At 37.7% G+C, this 19,405-nt stretch overlaps 1 protein-coding gene across 6 annotated transcripts; it reads right to left on the bottom strand.

Annotated features, from left to right (window-relative positions):
- Positions 1–4,787: 4,787 nt before the first annotated feature.
- Positions 4,788–9,990, bottom strand: LOC124223430 (acetyl-coenzyme A transporter 1). Of its 6 annotated transcripts, XM_046635402.2 has the most exons (9): positions 9,716–9,984; positions 9,600–9,672; positions 9,204–9,438; positions 8,136–8,425; positions 7,718–8,063; positions 7,440–7,624; positions 6,869–6,986; positions 6,563–6,778; positions 4,788–6,349 (listed from the first exon to the last, which is right to left on the bottom strand). In XM_046635402.2, the coding sequence occupies exons 3-9, from the start codon at positions 9,405–9,407 to the stop codon at positions 6,170–6,172; spliced, it is 1,539 nt and encodes a 512-aa protein (XP_046491358.1). In that variant the 5' UTR covers positions 9,408–9,438; positions 9,600–9,672; positions 9,716–9,984; the 3' UTR covers positions 4,788–6,169. The 6 variants fall into 6 exon arrangements, with proteins under 6 accessions (XP_046491358.1, XP_046491362.1, XP_046491361.1 ...); XM_046635406.2 differs by lacking the exon at positions 9,600–9,672 and having other exon boundaries at positions 9,908–9,990; XM_046635405.2 differs by lacking the exon at positions 9,600–9,672 and having other exon boundaries at positions 9,854–9,989.
- Between the last annotated feature and the right edge of the window lie 9,415 nt (positions 9,991–19,405).

Genomic DNA, 19,405 nt, shown 5'->3' with positions numbered 1-19,405 from the left:
CGCGTTATTATTTCTACCGACATTTGCACAGCGGTTTACTACTGAAAATCGTATAAAAAGCTCCGCCGTGATCTCTGCTAATTCAGACACTCTTTGCAATCGAGAAACTTACTCAGCTACTGCAATTTTATTCTTGAAAAATGTCGCTTCGTCTTGTTTTCTTGATCGTCGCGTGCGGCACGGCAATTGTTCAAAGCGTCGACCATCTTCACGAAGAAAAGGGTGCCTCACTCGAAGCAGATCCAATTTCGCTTCTCTTCGGCTCACAAGTAATAATGTCTATAATACAAATTTATCAAGTGGTTGTAATTTTTATTCTCCAAGAAAATTAACTCTTTTATAGTTGTACAATGAATTCTATGGAATATGGGTCTTGTTACAATAATCGCGGTTTGAATATTGTTGAAATTACAAGAAATTTTGGTACAAGAAATTATTTAGTTTGATTATTAACATTTTTTTTTTTTTTTTTTTACGAGTTTATATACAAATAAATAAATTTTGATTCTATACATCGAATAAAAACTAAAATCCTCATTTATTACTTACAAAGTTTGCTTTTGTCTTTTTTACGTTGATAAATAACACAGGTCAACACGAATTTTGTCAGAAATTTCTAGATGTTAAATTTTGACATCTTCCAGGTAAGTAATAAAAGAAAAAACAGTTTTATCAGATAGAGTTTGCTTTTGTAGTAACAAAAACGATGTTTCAGATTTCAAATAAAAAAGTTATCTATTTTCTCAAACATTTATTGTAAATAACAATTAAACAAACTTCAGTTTCGCATTTAAATCACTTTTATTCAAAAATTCAAATGCCAAAGTGAAGTTCGTTGAATTGTTATTTACAATCAATGTCTCAGAAAACATGTAATTTAAAAAAAAAGAAAATGCAAATCTATAACCCAGACTGAAAATTCTTGTTGATCGATGTTTTAGTTGTGAATACTATATTTTATATAAATCTGCTAGAAGAGTAAAATAGATTTTTTCGGTTAAATAAGGTCTCAAATTTCATTCGCTAAACAGAACTAAATTTTTCCGGTTTGTGTAGAGAATGAAAATAGCTTAGGACTGTATTTTAATTACAACTATAGAAATTTTCGTCAATGATTTCTTTTATCTATTTTACACTTGTGAAAATTCAACGATTGTTTTCACACCTGTTAATTAGTAAAGTAAAAAAAAAAAATTTTCATTTGATAAAATAGATGCACCGTCGACACGCACCGGCAGATGAAGAAAATCCGCATCACACCGAAGAGGAAATAATTCAACTCTCCTACGAAAATGGAACTCCCCGTCTGATAAAGCGGTCTCCTATCATCAAATCCGACAATTCAGCTGAGCCAGGATGCTGCGGTTAATTGTAAATAAAAAATAAATAAAAGACACGATGTCTAATCTCCGGAGAAAATTTTGTGCAAAGAATTAAAATGAACATGTGTAAAATCGTGAAACAAAGTTTATTCATTTATCAATATCTAAAAATCACAGTAGTAGACGTCGGAATAAAACTTTGTACAAAATCAACGTCCGGATTTAATACGACATAATTTCCTCGTTTGAAAAAATATTTTTCCAAACATTCCTGCACTTTGATTAATATATACATATTACAGGCTTTATAATTTCAACAATAGCTTCGATTCCAATTGCAAGACAATGAACAATGCTTGATTAAATTTGACACGTGTATCTGATATTAATCACTTATTAAAAACCCTTTCTTGTCCCAGTATATACATGCAGCTTTAATTTATTTATGTTGTATTATCATTATTATTATTATTAATAGATTTTTACCTCCTAATTTTCTTGCCTCTTTGTTATATATTAATTCAATCACATTATAGGAAAATCAGGCACATGATTCTCAACGGACAGCTCAACTTGTTTTTCATTCTTCGCAATTTTCTTTACCCTATAAACAAAAACAAAAAAAAAAAAAAAAAAACCTCGCCTCTAAAGTAAAAGAGGAAGATTTTCACCGAATTGATTCCTGGATTGTCTGGTGGAAAAGAAAATCAAATTCAGTTTCCAAATAAGCCGAGGTATGTCAGAAATCAAGTCTTGTCTTAAACCGTATTATGTATAATATTCTGTAAAATTGCACCAAATTGAGAGTTTTTTACAGTCTGATTAAAACACTGACAGTTACGACTATCAATTTGGGATACACTTAACGGTGACGATGTTTTTTTTTTTTTTATATATATTCCTGGTCAAGTATGCGAAACTTTTAATTTTTTCGAAACTGTTCGTGAAACTTTGAAGACTGAACTTTGAACTTTGAAGACAAGAAAATATCCTCGCACTTGAAATCAACATTCTCGTACAGTCACATCTATTGGAATTTGAAATTATACCGTAATCTACTGTTTCATTCAGTCTATATAAGCATTAGAACAAAGCGATTATAACAAATCGATAAGTCTTGTGTAGCTTGATAAACGTAAACTAAACTATAGCTTATACGAATGAAATCGTTAAATATTTTTCATTCCATCCTTACTGGGAATAATGCTCTGAAAACTATTCCGTGTACCTAAAAAATTTTCAGTGATGAATGATAATTTTGAATCGAAAATTTGATGAATCAATTATTAAGTACGAAGTTGAACAATCTTTTCATGGAACACATCAAGTATCTGAATTCACACAATTTTTGTTGCAGCAGTCTCGTTTATCATTGTATTATTTCCGTACAGTTTTATAAAATTCTGAGTTCTTTAGAGAATTTTTCTCGGCATGCAGAGATTGGATTCTGAAACGATAAATCCGTGCAGGTACTTTAACAACGCGTAGTCTTTGTTTTATAATCAATGTATCGTGGTCAGGTGTTAATAAATCAATATTGTAATACCTATTCGTCAAGAAGTTGTAAAAACATAACCGCTCCAAGTGTAGGTGGAAAAATTTTATGCGCAGCGGTAATAAAAATGCATAATTTCTAAGCACATAGGTGTGCAATCGGTGTTTAATAATAATTGCAAAACGTGTTCGATAAGACCGCTTATTATTCGTCGACTCCGGAGTTCAATCCCCAGTTACAAACTTCAGTCCAAGCCTCGCAATTCGTCTGGTTAATTATTGATGATCTGCAATTAACTGCAATTAACATCCCGTCATGATTTTGATACTTTTTTTACTTATCGTGGTAAACGGAATGGCTGCGAAAAGCGATATAAAATCGAGAGTAACTCGAGAGGAGAAAGAATTAATCAAGATCACGGAGACTGAACCGGAAGAGGGATTTGCAAATCCTGCGGAAATCGAACCCTGCTACGAAAACCCGGAAATATTGGTCATGGAAATTCCGGATAAAAATGAGAAGGAATCGCGTTGCATGAAAAAACGTAACATGACTGTGTCTGTGCTGTAATCATCTAATCTGCAAGAGATTAAAGGGACTGAGACGTTATAATCACCGATAAAAAACGTGGGGATGAAAAGTTTTGAACACCTGTAACGGCAGGTTTGCACTTATCATAAATGTTGAGAATATCTTCCAACTAAACTGAAAAGGAGTGAAAGATACTTTGTCACTCTATTGATTGAAGGAAAATTTAGTAATCAGTATAATGTTTTCAGCTTGATGTAGTACATAAAATAATGAGATCGAATATTCTGAAATTGTATTTCTGTCCTTGCTTCCCAGTTTTCCTAAAATATGCTTATAAGACATTTTTCATTTGTCGTTTTAAACGAAACGATCAAATGTGGAGTATTGATTGTTTTCTTGACGGAAGAAATAAAATACAAATTCACGAAGGCAATTCAAGAAGTATCGCGTTATACATTCGTATAATTATAAATTTTATAAATAAAGAGTTCAATTCCAAATGATTCTGACATTTCCCTTGTTGCTGGCAGTGTTTTTTAAATTTTATCTCTTGCTGTACGTTACAGTCGGCAATATAAGTCAATATATTCAGCTGTTTGATGTCAGCAGTAACAGAGAGACGTTATTATAAGCTTCTGACGTCAGTTTACAAGCGATATAGAATTATTGATGCACGGCACGCGATCGAACGTAATAATTTATGACTTAGGATTTAATACCATACAGAAACTACTCCTGCAATTGATGTGAAAATAATTTTAGCGAACTGAATTGTCAACTTTACATAAAATTTTGTCGTTACGTTTATAAATCTTGCTTACAGCGGTTAAAAAAGTATAAAACCTTGATAAATAAAGTGAATATATTACAACTATTGTAACTTTTTGCACAAAATTTATTCAAGAAATTTTACTTTTATATCGTTGATCGATGGTCCTTAATTTAATTGTTTTTTTTTTTTTTTTGTATGAAAAAGTTAACACGTTACAAAATAATTTTCCGAACGCGTGGAAAATTCTACAATTTAAATATCAATTATTTCGCTATCATAACGAATTGTAGGTTTGAATAAATAATTGGGCGCGCGATTCGCGGGATTTCTTATCTTATTCTGCACATGTTTTACAGATGTTTTCATTTCCCTGACCTTTCCTTGATTTTCACGGACAGATTAGACTTTGTTCGGAAATCTATACAGAGTCTGGAATCTAAATCTAAATTTAATTCTAAATCTATACAGACTAAAATATATTATGAGGATTTTTAGTAACAGGTGGTACCGAAATAACATAACTTCAAACATGTACGTCTATCAATTATTAATAGTATGTATATGTTACGCATGTGGGAGTTGGTATAAAAATATACCAAATTTTTTCCAGGTAATATTCATTCATAGGAGGGAAACGGAAATTATGGGAGAAAGTGAAACAAACCGGTTCTCCAAAAATCACGATTTGTATATTGTGGTTTATAACAAACTGTGGTATACAAACTGGTGTTTTAATTTAAATATTTCGCTGTCTTTGGAGCCAAGGACTTTACGTACCCTACTGGAAACATTCCCAAAAATATTTCTCGACAAAGTCTGATATTATTATTAATGAGTGATCTGAATTTTTTTTTAAATCTTCACCATAAATCTCATTTCAAAGCGTTATAGAAACATTTTTTTGGACACCGTTTTCACCAGGGTACCTCTAATAAAATCGACACGAGACTAATTCAATTTCTATAAATACAGACGTACGATACATTTCGTTTCTCATGCACAATCTTCATGTTCACGTTTATGTTCAAATTAATGGTCCCTTACAGGGAATGTAACTGATAAAAACAGTCAAGTTTTTCACCGTGCGATAAACTTCGAGAATGAGATATGACGAAACGAGTGTAAAAAAAATAATAATAATAATAAATAATCGTTTCTGTCCACTTCGGTGCTAAGAATTCCCACAAGAATATACAAAATAAAGAAGGAAACCAAAAACGAGAACTGCACCATCTGAACGTTCTTAGGAATTGGATTACTTAATTACTATGTTCTCTACAACCTGTCGTGAAATAAATCTAACGAGTCCCGCCCGAATTTCAGACAAATAATTGCGACGCACGACACAAAAGCAGCTCAAAGATCCATCGCGGCTTTTATACAGAGTGTAAGTAAATAGTTTGGCTCACAGGAAATAAGCAGTTATACCCCATGGAAAAGTTTAAGCAGGAAAATTTCCATTGCGGAAATCTTTGCCAGGGAATACGAACGAATATTTCCGGATTACCATTCTTTCACGAACTGGCTCTTGTATTGAATTTACACCAATGATGCATCTGTTCGCTTAATATACGGTGAAAACATAGTGAATGGAATAGAAGCACCATACACACTTCAAATAGGTCTGTACTAAAAATAAATACTTAGTTTTAAGTTTCTCGTCGAAACCTTGCAACACTCCGTGTTGCTCGAATTGTGCTGCAAATCATGGGAGCATAACTTTGAATTGAAGTGTGTGTTTTTTTTTTTAATTACGAAGATGGAATCAACGAGAGAATTCAGGGTCAGCCTTTGCGTTTAAAAGCCAAGTTTTCAGTCATTTTATGATAATTAGAATTTATTTAAGTGTCGAAGTCGGCCAAATCCGCAAGGCCAAAATAATTCTATTGTTATGTAAGTTATGCGTGACTTATGCACTGATCTGAAATGATATACACGAAACTTTGTGCTTGTTTTTGGTTTGTTCTTGGAAAATTTTAGTCGTTACCGATTCCCTGATTATCATGCACAAGAAAAATATTAGAAAATCTAGATGTTGAAAATTTGGCGTTAACTTTTATGATGCGGTGTCACCACTTGCCATGCCGAATGTGGTTTATTTTGTAAATGGTTGATTTTCCTTCGCCCCCACCTCAGCCAGACAACACCAATGATAACGCACAGTAAACTTTCAATATAGTATCCATCCAACTGCGTGTGACACTCGCCAGCATTAGTATTCGCACATTGCTGAAAGAGTATTACGAGTACAATTAGTAATATGATCTCGTACTGTAGGCCCTTAAGAATTTTATCAAAAAACTACACTTTTTGATCATAAGATAGCGAAAAATTTTTAAACATGCTAGAAAACGATTATTTAACTGGAGCCTGATGCAGTTTTCAGGAATTTTCGAATCTTCCGTGAACAACATCAAGCACTGTAATGGCGTCACGACTCACCTCTCGTTCAGCCGCGGTACTGCAGTCATTTGTAGGATCTGTACTGCATTGCCTGAAGGTGAAAGCATCGACGAACCAGAGCGCGGTCGTAGCTGGCCAATTTCCACCGAGATTGCACAGGGTGTTGAGTAGCGTCATATAAGTACCACCCACAGCCGGATCACTTATCCTTGCAAAAAATGCCATCACAGCAACAAACATGCTGTAGAGAGTGACCTGAAAGTTGATAAAATATGAGTGATATAAATTCTTGTAAATCGATGCAAGAAGATGGATGAATTCGCAAAAAAGTGATGGCTACACTACCTGATGGATGGAGTACACGACGATAAGACCGGCGTAGTAATAAAGTGGAACATCTCCGTTTACTACCACAAAGGGTGTAAGCCATACTAAAAACGCGGCAACTAATCCAAAAGCCAACCTGTGAAATTATTCAATGGTTTGATTATTATCTTCGATATATTTATTGTGCATCATTCTTGAGTTTCGTGTTCTAGATTGTTGTAGCTGATAAAAGAAAGGTGGAATAGAAATCGCATCTACTTTTCAGTCGATACTGGACAGCAGTCGAGAACAATCGTCCAAAGAATCTCGCATAATCCTTGTGGGAACTGGCTTTTTGTGAAATTGATTGAAACTTTGCTATTTTATAGATCAAATCATACTTATGTACAATGACTTTTGACCAGTACGACTTGATCTACAAAATAGCTAAAAAAAATTAGCATATAAATTGGTTAAAAAATCACATACCTGTTGGAAAGATATTAGCATAACTTTAGAAACTGTAAATTCCGAACGTTTTATAGATAACACGCACTGTCTAATTGCTGAATCAACAACATTCTGATATGTTATCTGGTTTGATCCTTACCTGTACGGTATAGCCTTCAAATAAACGTCCATTGGCCTTGGTCCCACGGTATATTTTGCTATGGCCAATGGTAGAACAATTTGAAGTGGCACCATAGGCACAGCCATTAAAGCCATCTTTTCCTTAGGAATACCAGCGTCTACCATTTTCAGACCTGTTACAGCATCACAAGCAGAAAATCCAATCTAGAACGACAGTCCAATAGTTTATCTAGTTCGATCAAAGAGTTGATAAATGATCGGGAAAAAAGGTCCCTAAGTAAGTTATAATCTACAAACCTTGGCAGTTAACAAAATGATTGCCAGTGTTTTAATACTCGGCAACTTGATGATATCTAATAACAATTTATATGCGTGTGTTATGTCCATTTCTGGTTCATCTTTATGAGGCTCCACGCTGTCCTCGTGTTTGAAAATTGCGACCAGGGTTGTTGTGCCGATAAATACCCAGCCCCAGAATTGAAGGAATCCCGGTAATGTGACCAATCCTTCTTCGGACGGCGTTGATCTCAAATAACCATTGCAAAATGCTGCCGACTCAAGTGCTATAAATAACACATAACCGAGGAAATAGCCTGCAGTTTGTCCGACGCTATTGCATGTGGATGCATGACCCACATTACACCTTGAAGAATTAACAAGATTACGTTTTTACAGACTTTGATAGCTTTATTGCATCCAAGCAGGGACTAGATACCTTTTGAGCATGGTAAGGGCCCAACCATCGACCGCTACGTCCTGAGTGGCGGCAAGGAAATTAAGAGAAAAAAATAGCGCAGTCAATAATTCTATGTTTGGGCGTGTATTCTTGTCGCCGAGCCAAGTATCTATGTTACTGGATAAAAAGAGCATGAACAGCCCCATGCAATACTGAGTAGGTATAAGCCAAGTTTTTCTTCGCCCAAATCTCTGGGAGAACATGGAGTCCACAATGGGAGCCCATAATAATTTTAGCGAGAACGGCCAATTTACAAAACTGAACTCTGCCTGAAACAGTGAAAAGAAACATCATTGTTGAATATTAAATGCAAGCTTTGTGACATTGTTTTTTAGTAAAGGGACAAGTGATACAAATCGTTGTGCTCCGAAATACTAATGACTCCAAAGTACATACAAAAATTCTATAACATATTTTCATGTAATTTCAAAGATTTTACACAAGCTTTCGCATTTATTGACAAATTTTTACTGCAAAATCTTAAGATAAGAATTCTTGAATATAAAATTCTTTTTATCACGCATTTCTCCAATAATTTCTAGTTTTTTCTGGCGCTGCGTAATGTACTTTGATTGATAAGAATCATTGAAATTAGCCCATTTTTTCCGTATCATTGATTTGATCACACAGCTGAAACGTATAATTGACTGTGCAAATATATGCGATGAATAAATGCATGGAAGAATCATAACAGGTGATTTTCTGCGATGCGACAAAATGCTGAAAACAATTACAGGAAAAGAACGGTCGATACACTGAGGAACACAATATTATCGATTTTGTTACACATTTCCTAATAGTGTCAAAGATTCATGTAAAAATATTACTTCAATACGATGAATAAACGGTCAAGTTCAAGTAATATTCAATTGAGTCAAATGCTGTAAAACCAGATGAGTATTAAAAATTTGATCAATAGTACTCAAAATAAAATGTGCATAAATCAAGAAACGCTTTTTTCCCCATGTAAACTTGTCTTCTGAAAATTTAACTGTTTTACACTTTAATTTGATTGTTTTTGTTCAGGATTGTCCTTTATTTATTTACCTGCTGACGATACGAAACTCCTCTGTTTTGAAGTATCATAGGAATAGCGCTGGACAGGCCGATGGGAATGCCTTGTAAAAGATAGAGAAAAAATAATATAGCGATGTTTTTCTCGTCGCCACGAGTGTCTCCATGTTGTTGAGCATCAAAAGGTTCACCACTACCATCCTCGATGGTATTCTTTTTTTCTGATCGTCGTTTCATATTTCTCTGTGTCGACGATTAGCGGCCAAAACTGTTTGACAGAATTCGTATTTATGGTAAGGCGTAAATTCAAATCTTAGTGTCAAAAAAGATAATGTCAACAATGATTTTGTTGGTTGTGAGTTTTATAAAATTATTTTACTTAATGTTTTTACACATTATTTATTTTTTAATCCAAATATGATCACTCACGCTCTTACTCCCAGATTCTATAGCCAATTAAGTTTGCTACGTTCAAATGATCGCTACGTTCAACATGTTTCAATTCGGTGTTGAATACTTGCCGTATACGGCAATTTTCAAGTGCACCGTTTGTGCGGTTGACGACTGAATCTAACCTCAACGGGATTATCCGTGTTTTACCACGGTTACAGACCGCCACGTGTGAATAGTTGATAATCTGGGTATGTTGAAAATAGGATCGAATCACTAAGCCCTTACGTAACTGAATTGAAATTCGTTGTCATTTCGCTCGACGCTCGTCAATAAAACAATGTTACCAAGCCATTGACAAGGCTGTCTCCTCACTTCCAGGTGCCACGTTGTGTCGGTGTGATTTTCCAAGGTTACTGCTTGGGACACGTCAGTTTCAAAAAAAGACGTGAAAGTGAGCCTTCATTTATTATGCTCCTTCATGCTTACGGGGATTCCGTTGGGACTATAAATTCATCTCTGACTTACCGACGGTCAAAAACAAATCGCTAGGTGGTAGCACAAATGTCACTGTCTCAAACTATCTGCGTTGACTGAAGAATATTAAGACAGATACCCCTGGGTGCAAATAAATGAAAAAAGAAAATGAATAATAAATTGTCATGCCATCACTCAACGCAAATTAATTTTACATTATCATCGCTACGTATAATAGCGTGAAATTTTGGAATTATAAACATTGTAGCATTAGAATCTTATATTCAGCTCAGCAACGAGCCGTACAAAACCGTACGTTTCCGCGTCCACAGTAGAGACATAATTATATATTGCTCAATGTAAAACTATTTAAGCAACAGTTTTAACACCAGAAAATACATATTTCGGCGTTCAGTCAACGTCGACTAGAAGATAACCACGAACTTGCTGGCGCGTTCTAGAACGGATGTGAAGGATTAGTCTCCAAATAAAACCTGTTTTGCGTACACACTATTTGAAAGAAACAATAGTCGAGAGAGAGTATATTACAATCGGATGTATTCTCGCTTTTTATTCGTCATTTATGGATTCGTACTATATAGACGGCTGATTTAATAAAGGCCGTAGTTGTTTCAATGGTCAATATTACTACGGTCTTATTGCCAATTCATGATTTTGTCACCGCTCGATAAATTTGTGTATGAGGTTTTTACTGAATTGTCTACAAATAGGGTTTTCTTCTTTCTCGCCGTTATTTCATACTTTATTGCCGATATTGTATGGAGGCATATGATAATATGTGAATGAGTTTCCAATTGTAACTAGAGATTAAGAGTACTGTTTTTTTTCTGCTTACATTTTGTTTCTTATTTTACAGTATAACAGCATATGATGTGGACTGCCAAAAACTGAGCACAAGATTCGTTAACACAATGACAATTTGGCATTAGCCAATAGCGCTAGTTTAATAATTAATGTATAATATAAGAGTACACAAAATTTCAGATGTCTAACATTTCAGACATTTATAATTCATTCTTAAGAATAGCGTTGTTAAATGCAACATGCTTAGTTTATTAATACCATTTTACAATTTCAATACTGAAATAAAACCTAGTATGAATTGCTCCAATTACACCATCAATCGTGAAAAGTTTCTCTGAAACATTCTCTGATAAAGTTTTGACTGGTTCATTGATTGTTGTTTTTAGCACTTTGGTTGTTCGCCGTTGATATTTTCTTGAAGCCGTACTGGCGGATATCTGCTCTTGCTCTCCTTATTTGTATCTATCTACCTATATCGACAACTGAAACGCCGACCGGAAAGCATTTTCATAAAAGAAATGATTTAATAACTCAATTTTTCTGCTGAAGTCATGTTCTCTCTATATATCTACATATATGCTTATGAATGTATTCATTATTATGCATAATGTATAGTTGTGAGGTACATAAATTCAAAAAAAAGGTGTTGATTATAAAGTTTATATTTATATATTATGTTATAGCTCAATAGTCTTAAGATCTCTATGTATTATACAATCATAAGAATAATGATGAAAATAAAAAAGAAAAATAATAGCCTTCTAGCGTATTTGCTTAGTCTAAATAGAAGCGCCTAATTATAGGCAACCAAACTTACATGTACGCAACACGGCCATCAGGCGTAAGGCGTGCCTTCGATCAAGCTCCTCGACTCAGATGTTCTCCTAATACCAGGATTAATTTTTCGCTGCAATTTCTCCGATTTGCTAAGCTAAGTAGTAGCGCCTAATCATGGGCAACCACGCTTACATGTACGCGACACGGCCATCAGGCGTAAGGCGTGCCTTCGATCAAGCTCCTCGGCTCAGATGTTCTCCTGATACCAGGAGTAATTTTTCGCTGCAATTTCTCAGAGTTGTTAAGTCCAAGTGGTAGCGCCTAATCATAGGCAACAAAACTTATACAAATGCGACACGGGCTTTCAAGCATAAGGCGTGCCTTTGATCGAGCTCCTCGGCTCAGATGTTCTCCTGATACCAGAGGTAATTTTTCGCTGCAATTTCTCCGAGTTGCTTAGTCCAAGTGGTAGCGCCTAATCATAGGCAACCACGGTTATACTTATGCGACACGGGCTTTCAGGAATAAGGCGTGCCTTTGATCAGGCTCCTCGGCTCAGATGGTCTCCTGATACCAGGAGTAATTTTTCGCTGCAATTTCTCCGAGTTGCTTAGTCCAAGTGGTAGCGCCTAATCATAGGCAACCACGCTTATACTTATGCGAGACGGGCTTTCAGGAATAAGGCGTGCCTTTGATCAAGCTCCTCGGCTCAGATGTTCTCCTGATACCAGGAGTAATTTTTCGCTGCAATTTCTCCGAGTTGCTTAGTCCAAGTGGTAGCGCCTAATCATAGGCAACCACGGTTATACTTATGCGACACGGGCTTTCAGGAATAAGGCGTGCCTTTGATCAAGCTCCTCGGCTCAGATGTTCTCCTAATACCGGAAGTAATTTTTCACGGTGATTTTTTCGATTTGCATAGTTTTGAGTGGCAGTAGCATGTAAGCAAACGATCACATGCCTTCTCAAGTAAGCAGGCATGCCTTAATTTATACACACAGCGTCGACATCACATGCAGTCGATCAATCAATCAATGTGTCCCTGTTTTGAGAAGAGCTCCTCGGTTCTCCTGTGTTCCTGATACCAGGAGTCATTTTCGACGGAATTTCTCCGATTCTCTTAGGTCTAACAGAAAATGGCGGGAAAATTAGTGATCACATGCACTCTCAATCAAGCAGGCATGCCTTCAGTCATACAGCGTCGACATCACATGCAGGCAATCATTGTGTCCCTCTGTTTAGGAGAGCTCCTCGGTTTTTCTGCGCTCCTGATACTCGGAGCATGCATGCCTTCAATCATACAGAGTCGACATCACATGCAGTCAATCAATCAATCAATGTGTCCCTGTTTTTAGAAGAGCTCCTCGGTTCTCCTGTGCTCCTGATACCAGGAGTCATTTTCGACGGAATTTCTCCGATTCTCTTAGGTCTAACAGAAAATGGCGGGAAAATTAGTGATCACATGCACTCTCAATCAAGCAGACATGCCTTCAGTCATACAGCGTCGACATCACATGCAGTTAATCATTGTGTCCCTCTGTTTAGAAGAGCTCCTCGGTTTTTCTGCGCTCCTGATACTCGGAGCATGCATGCCTTCAGTCATACAGAGTCGACATCACATGCAGTCAATCAATCAATCAATGTGTCCCTGTTTTTAGAAGAGCTCCTCGGTTCTCCTGTGCTCCTGATACCAGGAGTCATTTTCGACGGAATTTCTCCGATTCTCTTAGGTCTAACAGAAAATGGCGGGAAAATTAGTGATCACATGCACTCTCAATCAAGCAGGCATGCCTTCAGTCATACAGCATCGACATCACATGCAGTCGATCAATCAATCAATGAGTCTCTGTTTTCAGAAGAGCTCCTCGGTTCTCCTGTGCTCCTGATACCAGGAGTCATTTTCGCTGAAATTTCTCCGATTTGCTTAGTTCTAATAGAGAGTGGCGCGAAAATTTGAAATCTCGTGCCCTCTCAAGCAAGCAGGCATGCCTTCAGTCACACAGCGTCGACATCACGTGCAGTTAATCAATGTGTCCCTGTTTTTAGAAGAGCTCCTCGGTTTTTCTGCGCTCCTGATACTCGGAGCATGCATGCCTTCAGTCATACAGAGTCGACATCACATGCAGTCAATCAATCAATCAATGTGTCCCTGTTTTTAGAAGAGCTCCTCGGTTCTCCTGTGCTCCTGATACCAGGAGTCATTTTCGCTGAAATTTCTCCGATTCTCTTAGGTCTAACAGAAAATGGCGGGAAAAATAGCGATCACATGCACTCTCAATCAAGCAGGCATGCCTTCAGTCATACAGCGTCGACATCACATGCAGTCAATCAATCAATCAATGTGTCCCTGTTTTTAGAAGAGCTCCTCGGTTCTCCTGTGCTCCTGATACCAGGAGTCATTTTCGCTGAAATTTCTCCGATTTGCTTAGTTCTAATAGAGAGTGGCGCGAAAATTTGAAATCTCGTACCCTCTCAAGCAAGCAGGCATGCCTTCAGTCATACAGCGTCGACATCACATGCAGTCAACCAATGTGTCCCTGTTTTTAGAAGAGCTCCTCGGTTTTTCTGCGCTCCTGATACTCGGAGCATGCATGCCTTCAGTCATACAGAGTCGACATCACATGCAGTCAATCAATCAATCAATGTGTCCCTGTTTTTAGAAGAGCTCCTCGGTTCTCATGTGCTCCTGATACCAGGAGTCATTTTCGACGAAATTTCTCGGATTCTCTCAGGTCTAACAGAAAATGGCGGGAAAATTAGTGATCACATGCACTCTCAATCAAGCAGGCATGCCTTCAGTCATACAGCGTCGACATCACATGCAGTCGATCAATCAATCAATGTGTCTCTGTTTTTAGAAGAGCTCCTCGGTTCTCCTGTGCTCCTGATACCAGGAGTCATTTTCGCTGAAATTTCTCCGATTTGCTTAGTTCTAATAGAGAGTGGCGCGAAAATTTGAAATCTCGTGCCCTCTCAAGCAAGCAGGCATGCCTTCAGTCACACAGCGTCGACATCACGTGCAGTTAATCAATGTGTCCCTGTTTTTAGAAGAGCTCCTCGGTTTTTCTGCGCTCCTGATACTCGGAGCATGCATGCCTTCAGTCATACAGAGTCGACATCACATGCAGTCAATCAATCAATCAATGTGTCCCTGTTTTTAGAAGAGCTCCTCGGTTCTCCTGTGCTCCTGATACCAGGAGTCATTTTCGACGGAATTTCTCCGATTCTCTTAGGTCTAACAGAAAATGGCGGGAAAATTAGTGATCACATGCACTCTCAATCAAGCAGGCATGCCTTCAGTCATACAGCATCGACATCACATGCAGTCGATCAATCAATCAATGTGTCTCTGTTTTCAGAAGAGCTCCTCGGTTCTCCTGTGCTCCTGATACCAGGAGTCATTTTCGCTGAAATTTCTCCGATTTGCTTAGTTCTAATAGAGAGTGGCGCGAAAATTTGAAATCTCGTGCCCTCTCAAGCAAGCAGGCATGCCTTCAGTCACACAGCGTCGACATCACGTGCAGTTAATCAATGTGTCCCTGTTTTTAGAAGAGCTCCTCGGTTTTTCTGCGCTCCTGATACTCGGAGCATGCATGCCTTCAGTCATACAGAGTCGACATCACATGCAGTCAATCAATCAATCAATGTGTCCCTGTTTTTAGAAGAGCTCCTCGGTTCTCCTGTGCTCCTGATACCAGGAGTCATTTTCGCTGAAATTTCTCCGATTCTCTTAGGTCTAACAGAAAATGGCGGGAAAAATAGCGATCACATGCACTCTCAATCAAGCAGGCATGCCTTCAGTCATACAGCGTCGACATCACATGCAGTCAATCAATCAATCAATGTGTCCCTGTTTTTAGAAGAGCTCCTCAATTCTCCTGCGCTCCTGAAACCAGGAGTAGTTTTCGCTGAAATTTCTCCGATTTGCTTAATTCTATTAGGAAGTGGCGCAAGAATTTGAGATCTCATGCCCTGTCAAGCAAGCATGCATGCCTTCAGTCGCACAGCGTCGACATCACATGCAGTCAACCAATGTGTCCCTGTTTTTAGAAGAGCTCCTCGGTTCTCCTGCGCTCCTGATACCAGGAGTCATTTTTGCTGAAATTTCTCCGATTTTCTTAGTTCTAATAAGAAGTGGCACGAAAATCAGAGATTACATGCCCTCTCAAGCAAGCAGGCATGCCTTCAGTCGCACAGCGTCGACATCACGTGCAGTTAATCAATGTGTCCCTGTTTTTAGAAGACTTCCTCGGCTCGTATGCGCTCCTGATACCAGGAGTAATTTTGTGCTGAAATTTCTCCGATTCGCTTAATTCGTAACTAGAAGCATAACCTTACATGTCAATGAGAAGCATAAATCGTGTGGTATAATACTTTTTATTTTATTCACATAATAGGTTAGACAAGAATAAATCAGGATCCTTAAACATTAGGTCATAATCTGCAGTGTTATATAATGCACCTATCTGCAGCCCGTCATAACTTACATTCATATCAAAACCCACAACTTAATATTTTAATGATAAAAAAAACGAGTTAGTTACGATGGTTGCATACATGTCAAATCACAGAATAGTCACTTTCCTACTCGTACAATCTATTTTGTATCAATATTTTACCTAGAGTATCTTATTTTCACGGTTCAGTTGGTTATACTTATAAATGGTAGTTGCGTAGTAGATAGTTCAATACACATAAGTTCAATCATTATTTACTGGTAGAATATGAGTTGAATAATTGTGCGTGGCATATTCATGTGTACTATGATTTTGAGTAATATAACTATGTGGTATAATTCTATGTCGTTTATTTACGTTCAGTATGATTTGATATGGTATGATCATGTGTAGAATAATTTCGTGTAGTATAATTATGTACAGCGTAATTTTAGGTTTCATATTCATGTGTGGTCTAATTTTTCTGTTGTCATAATTACGTTTAGAATAACATTGTGTGTAAAATATTTACTCGTATAATAGTCAAGCAGTCATGTGGAAAATTCACCAATCGTCAAGTTTCGACATTTCTTGCATGTCATCCTTAACTCCCAGCATTTCTACACCTACTCCTGCCTAACACCCCCTAATACCTTCGACCACCACCGTCCTCCTGGTCCGCCTGGTCCTCCTCGTCGTCTTTGTCCTGGTCCTCTTCGTCCTGATTCTCCACCTTCTTCTTCTTTGCCAGCCGCCTTTCATCACCGCCAACCACCTCCGACCACCTCTAACCACCGTCAACCATCTCCAACAACCACTGCTAACCACCTCGGGTTATACCTTGAATAGTAATAAATATTATCAGTAAATGAATACATCAAAAATATTGTATAAGGATTAGTGTAATTAATTAATGTATTGATAATATAATAAATTTTATTAGCTCATTTATAGCTACTGAATTTGTGCTTGCGCGAAAAATGAATTGAAATAATTCATTGTAAACTTGACAAGTTTGAAAAATTATAGATGAAACATAATTACAATTGCCATTAAATAATATAAAAATGACAAACTCACCGAGCACAAATCCTCGTCCTCCTCGTCCACCTTGTTCTCCTCGTCTTCCATGTCCTCCTCCTCGTCCACCTCCGACCACCTCCAACCACCGCCAACCACATCCAACAACCACCGCTAATCACCTGGGGTTATACCTTGAAGAGTAATAAATGTTTTCAGTATAAGAACACATCAAAAATATTGTGTAAGGATAAGTATAATTAATGAATAATATAATAAATTTTATCAGCGCATTTATAGCTGCTGAATTTGTGCTTGCGCGAAAAATGAATTGAAATAATTTATTGTAAACGTGACAAGTTTCCAAAACTTTAGATAAAATATAATTACAATTGCCATTGAATATTATAAAACTGTTTTACTCACCGAGCACAAATCCTCGTCCTCCTCGTCTACCTTGTTCACCTAGCCTTCCTCAACCTCCTCCTCGTCCGCCTCCGACCACCTTCAACCACTGCCAACCACCCCGGTCAAAAGTCACCAGGTCAAGAACCTGGACAGCCAGAACTACGGAGCGCTTGTCCTGGAAGTCGAGTTTCACCAGGTAGTAGACCTGGAGGGCAGGAAACATGGAGCGCCGGTCCTGGAAGTTGAGTTTCACCAGGTAGTAGACCTGGAGCACAAGAACCATGGCGCACCTGTCCTGGAACTCGAGGTCCACCAGGTAGTAGACCTGGAGCGCAGGAACCACGGAGCGCTTGTCCTGGAAGTCAAGTTTCACCAGGTAGCGGACCTGGAGTGCAAGAACCACGGAGCGGTTGTCTAGAAGTCGAGTTTTACCAGGAAGCGGACCCGGAGCGCAGGATCCAGGAGGTGGAGAACCCGATACTCGAAATCTGCGGAGCGCGATTCTCATACGTCCTCTCTACTGCGCGGTTGTTTCCAGACTGAGGAATTCGGCAAGCTGATTTTCGTCTATATAGATCGATGACGTCAAGAGAAAAAAAAATTTGGGTGACATCACTTTCCGAACATCCGAACATCCAAACTTTGGTTTCCAACTTTAATACTATGTATGATGTATGATGTATGATGATATGATATGATGTATAATGATCTCAGTTTTCACATTTCGGACAAGAAATACGCAACTTACCCTCTCCTGCCGATTTTAGACTCAAGCGGCTAGGCCCTTCGATGGTCAGCCGCTGACTAAAGATATATTCTCCAGTTAACGGGTCAGCTAATAACGCTGCCGTTCTGCGACAGTTGGAGGATCAATATTTTTTCTCGTACCTCTCAAATGTGTGTTAAAATGCACTCGAAGTTTCAAGAAGTTTCGTTTCATCTCTCCTTCTTAAAAAAAAAAAGTCGCCGACAATCACCTTTTCAGGTCTTTAAATCAGGACACTGCGTTCAATACTGTCTTATATACGGAGCATCCATTTCATCTCGATCAAAATCAGCGCATCCGTGTCGTATTACAGTTACTCTGAATTTTATTCCATACGAATACTTTTCGAAAAACAATTGTGCTTCTCTACTCAACGTAGATACTTCACTTGCGACTAGCTAAAACAGCGGTTCGATCCTATGACTAAGAAAATTCAAGATCGAGAGAGCGAATGAAAATTTGTTCGAATAATAATGAATATTAATGGTATGGAATGCTTCGAGCGCGAATTGAATAGAATCCCATTTCGAAATGAATAATTCTTCTGTTTTCATATTATAGCCGTGTCATTTCAGATAATCTAGTTTGTCTCCTGGAAAGTATACATTCTTCTCGCGGGTACTTATACTTCAATTAAATCACTGTTTTCCTACCAAATTTTGAAGAAATTCATTCTTATTATTAATTTCTTGTATCGCCGACAAGTCCGTAAGTACACACAGGCCAAGTACCTGGCTTGGGGTTATCATTGCAAAGACTCTGTTACTCGGAAGGTGAATGCAGCCAGCATCATGTCGAAATCGGTAACTCTGATGTTCTGCAATAAATTCTTAACTCTGCCAATGGAACATCTGAGGGGAGCGCAAGCGTACGACGATTTTCGGTCGTCACACCAAAGCCCATTAGGGCAACTGTCTTTATATTCTTCAGTCAACGCTATCTGCCAGCCAATATAGCTTATATTCTTTTCAACTAGTATTTCAGCTAATGTTGCACAATATGTATCGCTATTTATTGATATCGACAACTAGAGGTCAAAATATCCGTAGTCTTCATCGATAATCAGCAGTATCGATAAAAGTGTATCAAAATCCCAACTGCCAGAAAGTAAAGTGAAAGTAATTTCGAGTTAGAAA

The sequence above is a fragment of the Neodiprion pinetum genome, chromosome 7, assembly GCF_021155775.2.
Source record: "Neodiprion pinetum isolate iyNeoPine1 chromosome 7, iyNeoPine1.2, whole genome shotgun sequence".
NCBI classification, from domain to species: Eukaryota; Metazoa; Arthropoda; class Insecta; order Hymenoptera; family Diprionidae; genus Neodiprion; species Neodiprion pinetum.
This window is presented reverse-complemented; position numbering and strand designations above follow the sequence as displayed.